This window comes from Cygnus olor, chromosome 6 (genome assembly GCF_009769625.2).
Source record: "Cygnus olor isolate bCygOlo1 chromosome 6, bCygOlo1.pri.v2, whole genome shotgun sequence".
Classification (NCBI taxonomy): domain Eukaryota; kingdom Metazoa; phylum Chordata; class Aves; order Anseriformes; family Anatidae; genus Cygnus; species Cygnus olor.
In genome coordinates, this window is record NC_049174.1 from 24816905 (window position 1) to 24830651 (window position 13747).

A 13747-nucleotide genomic window follows, 5' to 3' on the forward strand; every position below is an offset into this window, starting at 1 on the left:
TGTGGTCTACCCTGGCTTCAGCATGGCTTTTGACGCTGTCTCCCATAACATCCTCTTAAACAAGCTCAGGAGCGCGGCCTATATGAGTGGACCGTGAGGTGGATTGGCAATTGGCTTGACAACGTAGCTCAGAGAGCTGTGTTTGGTGGTGCGGAATCCAGTTGGAGGCCTATAGCTAGCGGTGTCCCCCAGGGGTCAGTACTGAGTCGAGTGTTGTTCAACATTCATCAATGACCAGGACGAAGGAACAGAGTGCACCCTCAGCAAGTTTGCTGACAACGCAAAGCTCATGAGGCCTTGTGAGGCCGCACGTGGAGTATTGTGTCCAGTTCTGGGCTCCCCAGTACAAGAGGGACATAGAACTACTTCAGCGAGTCCAGAGGAGGGCTACTAAGATGATTATAGGCCTGGAACTTGCCGTACCAGCACAGGCTGAGAGAACTGGGCCTGTTTAGCCTGGAAAAGAGAAGACTGAGGGGAGACCTCATCAACGCGTATAAATATCTGAGGGGAGGATGTCGAGAGGATGGAGCTGGTCTCTTTTCAGTTTTGCCCAGCAACAGGATGAGAGGCAACGGGCACAAACTAAAGAACAGGAGGTTCCGGCTGAATATGAGGGCGCACTTCTTTACTGTGAGGGTGACACAACACAGATTTCCCAGAGAGGTTGTGGAGTCTCCTTCTCTGGAGATACTCAAAACCCGCCTGGATGCCGCCATCTTGCACAACGTACTCTAGGTGATCCTGCTTGGCAGGGGGGTGGACTAGATGATCTTAAAAGGTCCCTTCCAACCTCGGCCATTCTGTGATTCTGTGATTAATTATTTTAATCACCACACTCATGTCCATCAGTTCAATGAGGAATCACCCATGAATTTCCATAAACACCCTGAAGAAAAAAGTATATCAATGTTTCTGGCACTAGTTGGGTAGTTGCCATATGTCTGAGTTCTTTTAATCTTCTATTTTGCTAGTTTATATTCTTTACTTGAGCAAAATTTAAAGAGGACTTCATGTGTTTTCTTCTTATAGTGATCTTCCTGTTTTAACATTTTCAAAGCAAAAAAATAATAATAATAATGAAGCTGTCCCAAAATCCTTCCAGAAAACCGTTTTTTTTTTGACAAGATAACTAAATTCACAACATGGTTTTACTCAGTTCAGCACAGTTTCAGTGCAAATGTAGTAATACCTGATAACAATTTACACATTGGGAGAGCACAGATGTTGGATATGCACCTCTGCTACAGTGCTCTTAATAACACAGTACTGTAATTACATTTTCAGCCTGAGTAAGCGTAATTGCTTTCTATGCTGTTTTCAGGTCTGTTTATTCAGTTAACAAAACTGAATAAATGTGGAATACTAACATATTAGCCTGTGCGAAACCTGGCTGAGGCACTGTCTGTCCTTTACAACCTACGTACAGGGTTGTTTTAAGGGAAGATTTGGCACTAGCTGGACAGCAAAGGCCTGATATATGCCAAACGTCAGCAGTTCCCTTTGACTTTCCACCACCCCACCTAACATTTGTGCTGCTAAGGCCGAGCTGAGGCCGTAAGGCACTTTTATGAGGCACTTTTCCTTCAGGGGGCGTTGCGCACCCCTCAAAGCTCGTTCCTCGGGGTATTTTGTGGGCGCACACAGCCCCCAACCGGCAGGACGTGCTGCCAAAGTTGCCCTAAATGCCCAGCGGGCGCCCCGAGGGGCACCCCCGGCTGCGTGAGTCGCTCTGCTGCCCCCAGCCGGCCGCCGGCGGTTCTGAGGCGAGCGGCGGGGCGGGGCCGCGAAGCCCTTCAGCAGAGGGCGGGCCCGCGGCGCGGCCACACCCCAATGGCCGCCTCCGCTTCCCCATTGGCTCCTCCGCCGCCCTTCTCCGCCAATCCCCGCGCAGACCCTCCCCGCACAGACCCTCCCTCCCTCCTTCCCGCGCCCGAGAAGCGGCCGGGCGGGGCGGGGCCTAAGGAGCGTTAGCCCCGCCCCTCGGCCAACGGCCGGGGCAGGGGCCGGGGCCATGGCGAGGGTGGGTGCTGCGCGGCCCTGCAAGGTGCGGGCGGGAGCCCGGGCCGTCCCGTCCCGTCACGGCACGGGGCTCGGGACCCTCAGGGAGAGCGAGCGAGCGGGCGGGCGGGCGGGCGGGGGTGTCCTGCTGAGGGCCCTGCGGGGAGCGCTGCTTTCGGGCAGCCCTTCCCCGTTGTGGAGGTGTTCCGTGAAAATGAAAGCACGGTTCTGTACTCGGCAGGTGCTGTCCTCTGGGAGGCACGCGGGAGCAGCGAAGGTACCGAGTGGAAGGAAGCGGTAAGGCTCGAGTCAGGGTTGGTGTCTGAGCTTGAGTGCGTGAGCGTCTGGGGGCCTTGTACCTGCTGTACCTATCAACCAGCCAGAAATCCTGTGTGTGTATCAATAAAGGTGCCTGGCTCGAAGGCAGTGCAACCAGGTCCTGAGCACCCTGTGGGCAGACAGACCCAACCTGAGCAGAAGGCTTGCCTGGGGAAATACAGCCTTAACTCTGTCTATATGTTGTGTTATGACAGACTGAATCCATATAGTTACTAGTCTCGTATAAGTGTTAGGACTAAATTCTCCTTGGATATAAGTTGTTAATATCTGTTCAACACTTTTGCTGCAGCAGTTGAGTTTGCAAAAAGAAAAAAGTATTTGTTTATATATTGTATATATTGTTTGTATATATATATATATAATATATATGTACATATCATATTGAATGGCCTGGGTTGGAAGGGAGCTCAAAGACCATCCAGTTCCAACCCCCTGCCATAGGCAGGGCTGCCACCCGCTGCATCAGGTTGCTCAGGGCCTCGTCCAACCTGGTCTTGAACACCTCCAGGGATGGGGCATCCACAACCTCTCTGGGCAAAAATTAATCTGTTGACAAAAGAATTTTTAGTTTGCTGTTATTGAATAAAAGTAACTTTTTACTTTGTATGCAAAGGAGGTAATATGAATAGTGAATTTAACTCTTTCAGGTTTGGATTAAGAAAAGAATGTCATCCTGATGTGGAGGCTGGACACTCTCTCTATTCCACTGATTCTGATGACCAGGTAGTCAAGTGACTTTTTAATACAGTCATCTATGTTATCTAGAGAGAATGGAAGCTGGAATACCTGGAAAAAAAACCTCAACACATTAATTTAGATACTACTGCATCTCAACTAGAAATAGCTCCTGCAAAGCCAGCAAGAGGGTCTGTACTGCATGTTGCAGATGCATGCAAGTTGGCTTTGTGTGCATTTTGACTATTGACAGAGCTTGTTAAGGCACAACATACATTTTGCGAACATAATTATGCTGTTTTTGCTGCCAGAACTATAGGTATGTTTGTTAGGTTGTGTGCCAGAAAGAATGAGTTGCATGCTGCAGCAATATTTTCTGTGCAGTGCTGAGTCAATTATTTCCAAACTGAAAGTATGCTGTAGATAATAGCTTAGCTGTACCTGGAAATAACAATAAAAAAAAACCACACACCTGCAATTACCGAAACAAATGGACATGCATGCAACAACACAATATATGTATTTTTTTCAAAAATTGCATGTTTGCTAATTTTCATATAATTGTAAAGTAATACATGGGAAATCAAGCATTTTTGCTGATGATCAGTTGTTTTTTCAGGTAATAGTGGGGAACAGTCTTCTCTAAAATGGTGCCTTGTTTTACTGATACTCATTTTCTGACCACAGTATTCTTTGTGCAGGTTGATACTATTCATAATGGACTTGACCGTTGTGTAACTTTACTGAAGAATATCTTACAAAATGAGGCTACAGGTTGTACGTTTTGAAAATTTAAGTTACATTTTTAGTTTTTATAGTACTGTTTTGGTTTGTTTTGTTGACCAGCTTTTGTTTCAAATAATAATAGGAAGGGAGACTAACCATAAACAAACTGGGAAAACAACTTCTGTTAAATTTACTTCCAAGCCTTCGCTAACCAAAGCGAGTACATCCAATAAGAAAGGGCTGAAAAAGAACATTACTGCTGCACACATCCGAAAAGAAATTGGTAAGCAGATTTTCTGGGGCATGCTTTTTTCTCAAACAATAATGAGAGACTCCTGAACCTCTTGAGGAGATGTAATAAGGCTTCAGATAACTGTATTTTGTTGTAGGTTGATCCAGGGCTAGATCTGCAAAGGATATAGACATTACTCATTACCTTTGGAAACCTTAAATGCTTTAGCAATTACTGAAACTCTCAGATGTTTGAGCTTCATGTAGAAAAAAGAAAGTTAGGTGGGTTTACAAATACCAGCATCATAAGAGTTTAGCCATTAGGAAATACAAAAAAGGATGATAATATGATAATACCCATGCCGCATTTCTTTTGGAGAGTGAAGTGTTACTGTGCTTAGTCTCTGTTTAGGATACAGAGCTATAAATTGTCTAGGAGTTAGTCATCAAGCTATGCTTTTCCTATAGATCAGTTTTTAGAAACAGGAAAGTATTGGAATACATAATAGCAATTCAAATGGTTTAGGGTCCAGAGCACTGGAATGGATAGCAAGTCAAAGTGCTCTAGGCTGAGTCACTGTTACTTGAAATAATTCATGTTTTTATTAGCATTTCTTCCTCTCTCCACTCCATTTCTTTTGCGTGATTTCTGATCCATTAGGCAGGTGGGACCTGTGAACTTGGTATATAGCAGAATGACTCTTCTGTCAATTATAGAAGATGGGCACCTAGTTCATGTCTTTCCAGCACTGGACGAATATGTAATTTTAATTATACCCAACACGAGAAAATTATATTTGGAGAGTGCTTGGTATGGGTTATTTCCAGTAGCCTAAAGGTTTAGGAAACAGCTTAGCAGAGATGTTACGAGTAGCGTTTTAGAACTTTATATAGGATTAAATCTCTTTGCTTCTTTCAAGGACAGCAGTCTATCCAACTGGGTTAGTTTGCTCTATCTAGGGGAAAAAAAAAAAAAACAACACTAAGATGAATTAATTTGCTGCTCATTACATCTGACTAGGATCTTAGGCCATAAGATCTTTTATATGTCAAAGGAACCTACCAGTGTGCCTGATGACACAATGTGTTTGTGTAGGTCAAGATCTTCAACTTCAACTGAGTTTTTTGATCTTTTTCTCTAGTGCAAATATCAAATAAGAAACTTGCCTCATCTACCACACCATCTGCGGAGAAAGAACTTTCCAGTGCGCAACAGAATCAGCCGGTTCCACCAATTCATATGCCTTGCAGTCAACAGTCTCCTGTGATGCATCAGAAACTGTGTGAACGTTTGCAAACTCAGATGTCTCTGGTAACTGGCCAGCCACCGCAGAACAATAACCAAATTCCTACTGTAACTCCTTTTCCTACCTCAGATCATGGTTAGTAGGACTATTAATGTAGGGCTTGCTATTTTACTCTGAGTTTTGTGCAGAATTGCCCTCATCTATGAAACCATTGTTTTCCTTCAGGATATCAAAATGTTACAGCATTTAATTATCGACTACCTACCTCCACAGCAGATCCGTCCCTACAGTGTGCAGCTAATCCCTTATCTACTCAATCAGTAAGTAAAAGTTTTATTTGAACTATTAATAAGCATTTTAAATGAGCAATAACTATTTATTTATACATTTATTTGTGTTTTTTTTATTGGGCTTATGTAATTTGTTTCCTTAAGAAAAAAATGTACATATTTCAACCTATACTGATGAACAGAATAAATAATGACAGGAAATACTGCTATTTAAAATGTTTTATACATAGACACCGATGAATGAAATTGGAGGCGTTACAAATGGCTGATTGTTTCTCTGTGGTGAATTCTGTAATAGACAGCAAGCATGAAAAGTGCAGGGAATTATTCATTACTGTTAATAATTATATACTCAGTCATGTGTATTAGGGTCACTAAACAATTCCTGATTAAAGAAATCATCTGATATGTACCTTTTCCCCACCAATGATCAACTTCCATATTTCTTCAGATACTATGTTGTATCTTAGAGCCATATTTTAAACGGCTTGTGTGTTTCAGGGCATAAAATAAAACTAATGGAGAGTACCAACTGCCACCTTGGGAAATTGTATGTGCTTGCACCTTGAGACTGTAAGACTGTAGACTTATCTTCCATCTGCAGGCAGTCCATGTATAGTTAGTGCTAACCCTGACTCTTTAAAAATTTGTCAACTTAAAATATTGAAATGTAACAGCATTGTCCTTTTTTTTTTCTTTTTTCTTTTTCCCGTTCTGGTTTGCTTTCAAGGCATGTGTACTTAACAAAGCAAAAAACAACAGCAACAAAAATGCTGCTGAGGTTTTTTTCTTCAATAACAACTGAGAATGACTGTGCTTTATGTTATCTATAATATTTAAGGTAAAGATAATGTAAACCAGATTTACACATGAATTATTCAGAGTATGCTGGAAAATTTATGCAATTAAGGAGTTTGAGATGTAGTTATTTTTATAAAATGCAAAGAATGACCAAGACTACAGTGAGTGAGACAAGTTTGTTGTTGTTGTTGTGTTTTAAACATTTGAAAAACCTCCATGTTAATTTTCTGTTCAACATGGATCTTCTTCATGCAGGATGTTCCTGTAAATAGTGGCAATGAATACGTGGCACAGACAAGAGGAACTGTGGCTTTCCCTGTAGTTTCTAATTCTACTACTCCACAAACGCAGTCTGCCAGTGCTCTTCCTGGTGTGATGCCCTGTATAGCATCAGGTGCATCACGTAACTCTACGGTGCCTACATTCACCCCATCATCTGTTGGCAGAGAGATGACCCCAAGCCATGAGCAGCAGCATAAAGAAGCGGACTTGATAAGATGCATACAAGCTCACCTGTCCCTGTTACAATTGCATGAAATCACAAATGGCAGGACTGATCAGAAGCACTGTCATCATTGTCCAGCAACACAAAATGTCTCAATGAACAGGGAGGAGGACACTTTTGAAGAACTTAGTGAAGAAGACGACTTGAATGTACTTGATGTAGCCCCAGTGAGAGATACAAGTTGCCAGAGAAGTTTTGTAAGGAAAGATCTAAAACAGAGACAGGAAAGCCCGGAAAAAACAGCCCATAAGGTTAAGACAGTGAAATACCTCTTGGGAGAGCTCCGAGCACTGATAACAGATCAAGGTAAGACATGCTCGTTTTGCAGTAGAGTGATTATGTAAAAATAACAGAAAAACTGCATAAAATGAGCAAGCACTTCATTTTCAGGAAGGTGTGTGACATCTCGGATTGGTTTTCCACAACTTTAAGTCCTTCGTGTTTCACTGTGGAGAAGAATTAAGTTATTTTTTGGAGTATTTTAACATCATTGTAACAGCTAGGATAAAGATAGCTCTCATTTCATATACAGTGTTTTCCCCTCAGAAAGAGAGCGGTGTATACAGATTGCAACAGCAATCCCACCAAGGTTAGTTAGATAGGATTTATCAAGATCCAAAAGTGTAGTTCTCGTAGTCAAGCTTTAAAGTTTTAAATAAATAAAGATAGGTTGTCAGAATAAATCGGGTTTTCTTTAAATGTAGATTAGATACTATTGCATCAATTTGATTGTCCCATTACAGGTTTTTCTATGTCTTTTTCCCTGCCTTCTGCAGATGATTCAGAGATGTTAAGGTTGATGAATGAAATTGAAGACTGCATATCATTGCTCCCAGCTGTAGTGGGAAGTACAAATGTACAAACCGAAATAGCACTAGCTTTACAGCCTCTCAGAAGTGAAAATGCGCAGCTGCGTAGGTTAGTAACTGTTTGGTGATTCTGTATTTACAGCAAAAACACCTAAAGTATTCTTAATTGGTCTGTTCTAAATTGCACGTTTTAGCATTGTTGTGTTCTAAGTGTTGTGGCCCTTTCATCTTTGTCTATATTATATGTTACCAAGTGTGTTGGTAAGGCTTTGTTTAATTAATGCGTAGCCACTGAAGCAAGATGTCAGTTAATACTGGTGTTTTATTAGCATCAGTTACATCAAGACTGGGACTTTGTCTAGATGGGATCAGTATATCATCTTGTCCGAAAACTACAGTATTAACATAATTAGTTTGCTCTTTATTCCTTTTGTAGTGTATTCTTAGATGTAGAAATAACTCTCATTTCAGGGGAGCTTTCAGTTACATAACCGGGTAACACTTCACTTCAGAGCAGAGGGAAATATGTTTACCAGACTTTGCAAAGGGTCTTTTGTGTTGAAGAAAGATTGGAATGCAAGAAAAACACATTAATAAAACTTTCTCATATTTCTAAAATATTGTGACATTTTATTCTTACCAAACTAATTTAAAATGCATTGTTTTGGGACTTATTTTGAACTTTCTAACTATGCACTTTTTCACGATTCACATTTAGGAGACTAAGAATATTAAACCAGCAACTCAGGGAACGAGAGAGAAATGAGAAGACATCTGGACAGAGCTGCAACTATGAATGTAAAGTACTAATAGATAGTGATGTTTATTAGGAGCATTTTTGTTAAGGCTTTGTTTAATGAGATACATATAATAAAGATACAGATATATAAATAAAAAATAACACTACATACTTTGGCCTTTAGTGACAACTGAACTAAGCGTTGAGGATCTAGTCACGCAACTGCATTTGTATGGCTTGTTGTGACTGCTTAGGTTCCAGGGACATGAAGGGTTCAGCTCCAGAACAGATTATTTTACCTTATGTCCTCTTACAATGAGAATGACAATTAGCTAAGAAGAAAGCTTGCAGTTTATCTCCCTGCCCCCCCCCCCCAAAAAAAATTTATCTGTAACCAAAATTATGAGCATTTCATAAAAACAGTTCAGTGTATAAGTCCAAACTGTACCACACAAGACACTTAACTTCATATGTTTTACTTTTGGTAGTAGTTTCTTTGCAGTCCTTGAACATGATGCTCCAGACTCAATTGAAAGAATCATTGAAAGGCCTTGAGTCGCTGCAGGCTAAAAATGAAGAGCTACTTAAAGTAATAGAAAATCAGAAGGAAGAAAATAAACATCTTACAAAAGATATTCAAGATAAAGAAAAGGAATTGCTTGAAAACAAACAGCAATATGATATTCATTCTACCAAGCTCAAGATTGGTAAGTGTTTTGAAATTGTTCTTCTTTTGGTGTTTTAAAATTTGAAAAATTTTTAAATTCTTCTTGGTATTTTAGAGGTGGAGGAGGCATTAGCAAATGTGAAGAGCCTTCAGTTTAACCTGGAAGCTTCTGAGAAGGAAAATAAGATTTTGGGCATAACATTACGCCAGCGTGACGCAGAAGTTAACAGACTACGTGAGTTAACCAGGTACTGTTGGCTAAGTGTTATTTTGGCCTCTTGACCTCACTTTTTTTTTTCTCGGTACTTTAAGTTATTGTAATCTTTAGTGCTACACCAGTATCTTTGAGGTAGGCTAAAGCCTCTCTTGGTGCATACTGTTTGCTACCATAGTGCTACAACTGTATTAAAACAGAGTTGTCTTGTTCCATGATGTTAGTCAAAGTGCAATGCTACCTGAGGTAACTTGTGCAAAGTCTTAACTCTTGTAGCAGACTGCAAGTAAGGAGCTGGTTGGGTAGTGCATGGACCTGAAAATCTAGTGATACTTCCCTTGAAGCCATAGAATTAGGAAGTTAACTTTTGAACTGAATTAAGGAGGGATTTCTCTTTCCCCTTAGAAAATCAGAAATCAAACTCTTATGAAAAGAACTGGCAGAAAGATCAGTCTTCAAGTCTCCCACAGCGAGCTCTTCTTGTGGGAATGAGCAGTCCCTCATCTAATTGTACATACACTTGAATTAGATTATGCTTAAGTTTTAATGAAGGGTGAGGGTGGGAACTCTTAGATCCCCTGAAGGAATGTTGAATTACTCACCAATTTTTTTAAAAAAATGTTACTGTGAATTTATTTCATCATCGTGTTCTATGAATCTGGTGACAAGCTGAGAGGCTCACAAATGTTTTTAAACATCCAGAGTGGTGTGTGCATAAAATTTGTGTGGACGTGATGTGCGGAGGAAGATAAACTGTCATCTGTCTTGTTTTTAGGTGATATTGATTGAAATGGTGGAGTGTTTTTAATCGTTATTTCTATCTTTAGTAGACATTCAGATACATTATGTTTTTCTGTAGCTGTTAAATACTGACCACCAGATGGTAGTATAATGATGTCTTATTATTGCATGTTTATATAAATATGCTGGATAATATATATATTAGGATTAAGTATTCATTTTTTGATACAGAAAACAGAAAATTAGAAAATTTGATTTTTTTTTTTCTTTAGAAGCAATAGAATAATTTGGAAGAACTTTCTCTGATATAGAAACGACTATCAAAATGCTTTATAATAGTTTCTTGACATCTATTTATTTTGTAGTACTCAAAGCAGGTAAATCAGGAATAATCTGAATAACTTCAGTGTGTTGTGCTAGGTGCATTTCTCTGAGGCGAAGAATGAAATTGAAGGAACTTGCAATTGGTTCACATCTATATTAGTATTTTATGTATGTAGAAAGAATTATGTATGTAGAAAGAATTGTAATTTTGCTGTCATCTGATAAATCTGATTTCATTTTTATATAAAAGTTTTTGAAAAATAGTTGCCGAAAATATAGTTAACCTGCTGCATTTATCTTATCTTAACAGAGCTTTGCAGGGCAGTATGGCCAAACTTCTGGCAGACCTCACAGCAGACAACATTAAACCCAGATCTGAAAAAGGTCTCTCAAAGTCCCTTTTGGAAGACTATGAGAAACAGATGCAGCCTGATCCATTTCCTGGGAGTACTTCAGTAATGACTTACCTTAAAAAATTAGAAATGGATCATATTTTGACAGATACAGAACTTCAATTTTCAAATAAAAACAGAGAATTGCAAATGCTAAATCTAGCCTATGAAAAGTTTGCTGCTGAAGAAAATAATATAAACCATACATTCTCAGAAGAAAGAGCATCGGCTTCCAGAATATTGCCAACCTTAGTGAAGCAAGATGCAGAAACAGGTAGTGATTCTGGGACTTTAGTAGATGAACAAAGCAAGTTGGATGAGACTGTTTACATTCCATTGACTAGCAGTGCCTCTAAAAAACAGGTCGTCTCTGGGAGAACTGATGGACTACACGATACTAGAGGGGCTTGTAAGATGTTAGACTTCAACTGTGAGCTGTCAAACTCTTTGCAGCAGAATAGATGTGAAATGTCAAAGGATCCAACTATTCTGGATAAATTAAGAGCGGGGTACAGCATGAAAAAGACTATGGAAAACACACTTGAAGTTACAGGGGATAAGGTGAAACCACGAGACAAAGTCCAAGTGAAGCCAAAAGGCGCTCCAAGTGGAGCTGCAAAAGACTGTACAGACAAACCAGGCCAAATTCAGCCACGTGTTCCAATGCCATTTCAGAAAGAGTTTCCTAAGAAACGAGGCAATGAAGTAACTGATACTAGTTTTATTTCATTTGATGATATATCAGGGAAGTCTGAATGGAGTGCATCCTCTTTTTCAACATTTACTTCTCGAGATGAAGAGGACTTTAAGAATGGCTTAGCAGCATTGGATGCCAATATAGCTAGGTTACAAAGAACTCTGCAAAATACCATTATGAAACAATGACTCAGAAAACAAAATAGGATGTGCTTGTTCAGATAATTGAGTGTTTTTTTTTTTTCTGAGGTGTATTAATAAGTATGGTACTGATAGTAGTATTTGTATTTTTTGTATGAATTGAGTTCCTAGCTGTTTAAATTATGAATTGAATTTGTTCCTCATTAAATTATGGTGCTGCTTCCCTTGAAGCGTATAACTTCAAATAACTGGCATAAATTCATTTTTTTTAAAATTGATGACTTAGGTTTATACCCTTTAACTGCAAAATCTAATTCTTAGCACAGTCTTTGATAACTAATAAATTAATGCACTGTTGGCAGTATTTTTTCCTATTAAATGATAAAAGTACACAATTGTTTTCTGTGCTTTCCTAAAGTAGAAGGAACAGCATTAAGAGATGCATTTGAAGTCAACTGCAAATGTGATAAAATTAAGAGAAATTTTGATTTAATAGTAATTTGACATGTATAAAATAAGATGCCTAGTTATTTCCCTTGTTTTTAACTTTCCGTTTTCAGAAGTTAACTCCTTGTTCTGGTTTACAATGAAGGAGTGCAAAGTGTTATCATCAAAGAAATGGGTGGGCAGGATTTCTTTTTCAGCTGCACTGTTTTTGAGACAAGCCGGGTTTAGACCCATTATAATCCAGTAATAAAGTGGGAATTTAACCGATGAAAGTGGAGCTGCTTTGAACTTAAAAAAAAAAAAAAAAAAAAAAAAAAAAAAACCTTCTGCCTTGACTAGATAGTTCTCTTCACGTATTTTTTATTATTATTTTTAAAGGTGAATTTAAGGGCAGAAGTCTTAAACTTTCCTTTATTGAATTGTTTTCTTCCCTGAAGATCAGTTGCAAGGTATCATAAACAGGCAAGAGGTTCCACAGGTAAATGCCAGGGAAGAGCTAACTACCGAGCAGCTTTGCAGCAGCATTGGGGGGTTAAAACTAATGTGTCGGGATAAACAAATAAATGCAGACATCGTATGGGATTTGCAGTATATGGTAGATCCTGTAAAACACATGAAGTAGCCCTTTTTCACTCATCATTGGATAAGACTCAATTTTCACTTTTGAGAATTGTATTTGAAAGAATAAGGGGAGAGTCCAAAACCTTCAGAGTTCTGTTTTGCTTTACAGTTCTGTTTAAGGTCATAGTTTTTACAGATGATTGTTTGTTGCTTTTTTTATCTTGAATATAGTACCAGTGCATAAGCACAAAACACACTGGTGCTAAGAAACAGGAGCAGTAACAGGCTTCAGTTAACATAAAAGAGAAGAATTAGGCATTATTTAGAGCTGGCAAACCAGAACAGTTAGCAAAGCACTAGAATACACAGAATAGTTGTTGAGGTGTCAAATATCTACTGGGCATAAATAGAGTAAATAGAGTCTGGGCTGAGTCATGCAATTTGGCTTATACAGGAATGGGAGCAGAGCAGAGTCGTTCCAGTCCCTCATTCTCCTTGATAGGTATTTCCAGATCTCGATGTCAAGAATATGGATCAGGAAATATTTGAAGTTGAGATACAGAGAGGGTGTGTTACTGCTACTGTTCTGTTCCTCTTGCACACATAACAGCTCTGAAACAGTGTTTTTTCACGGCTCATGGTTTATCAGGGAAAGCATCTTTGGAAATGGAACAGCACTATAAAGACCTGAATTTAAGACCTCTTTTTCTGTAATGTTTGTAGTTGTGTTGTTTTGTTTTCCCTAGAACCTGGTGCTGGCCTTTTCCTTTATGTTTCTTTGTAGGATACAGGTATCACTTTCTAGCACTTTGAAGTTTTTCTTTCCATGGTTAGTTACTTGAATGAACATGTTTTAAAGTTGGTGTGCTAACCATGCATACGTTGTGCTGTGTAGAAGTTCTGAGGTTATTTTAGTTACTGGTAACTGGGCAATCAGAAGGTATGAAGACAATGCATACTAGAAAAAAAAAAGCCAATTGGCACTCCAACTTCGAAAAAGGAAAGTTAGACTAAATAGTGACTTCAGTGATTTAGAATGCTTTTAAGGCTTGGCCTGAAAATCTTAGTACTCTCTACGCTACTTGTGCTCAGATTCAAAATAAGGTTGATGGTATGAAAGCTAACATATTTTAATTAAATATTTACAAGCAGTTTCAGAGAAGAAGCAAAGCAAGATTTAAGCTATGATTATAGCATAGAT

General features: G+C 39.2%; 1 protein-coding gene across 5 annotated transcripts; it reads left to right on the forward strand.

The window, feature by feature from the left end:
* Nucleotides 1-1952: 1952 nt before the first annotated feature.
* CCDC14 (coiled-coil domain containing 14) lies at nt 1953-11899 on the forward strand. Of its 5 annotated transcripts, none has more exons than XM_040561786.1 (13): nt 1980-2047; nt 2243-2298; nt 2988-3063; nt 3717-3789; nt 3884-4024; nt 5115-5354; nt 5445-5539; nt 6566-7121; nt 7592-7733; nt 8343-8422; nt 8852-9070; nt 9146-9278; nt 10620-11899. In XM_040561786.1, exons 1-13 carry the CDS (start codon nt 2015-2017, stop codon nt 11584-11586), a joined length of 2811 nt encoding a protein of 936 aa, XP_040417720.1. In that variant the 5' UTR covers nt 1980-2014; the 3' UTR covers nt 11587-11899. The 5 variants fall into 5 exon arrangements, with proteins under 5 accessions (XP_040417719.1, XP_040417720.1, XP_040417721.1 ...); XM_040561787.1 differs by having other exon boundaries at nt 8855-9070; XM_040561785.1 differs by having other exon boundaries at nt 1953-2298.
* Nucleotides 11900-13747: the final 1848 nt, after the last annotated feature.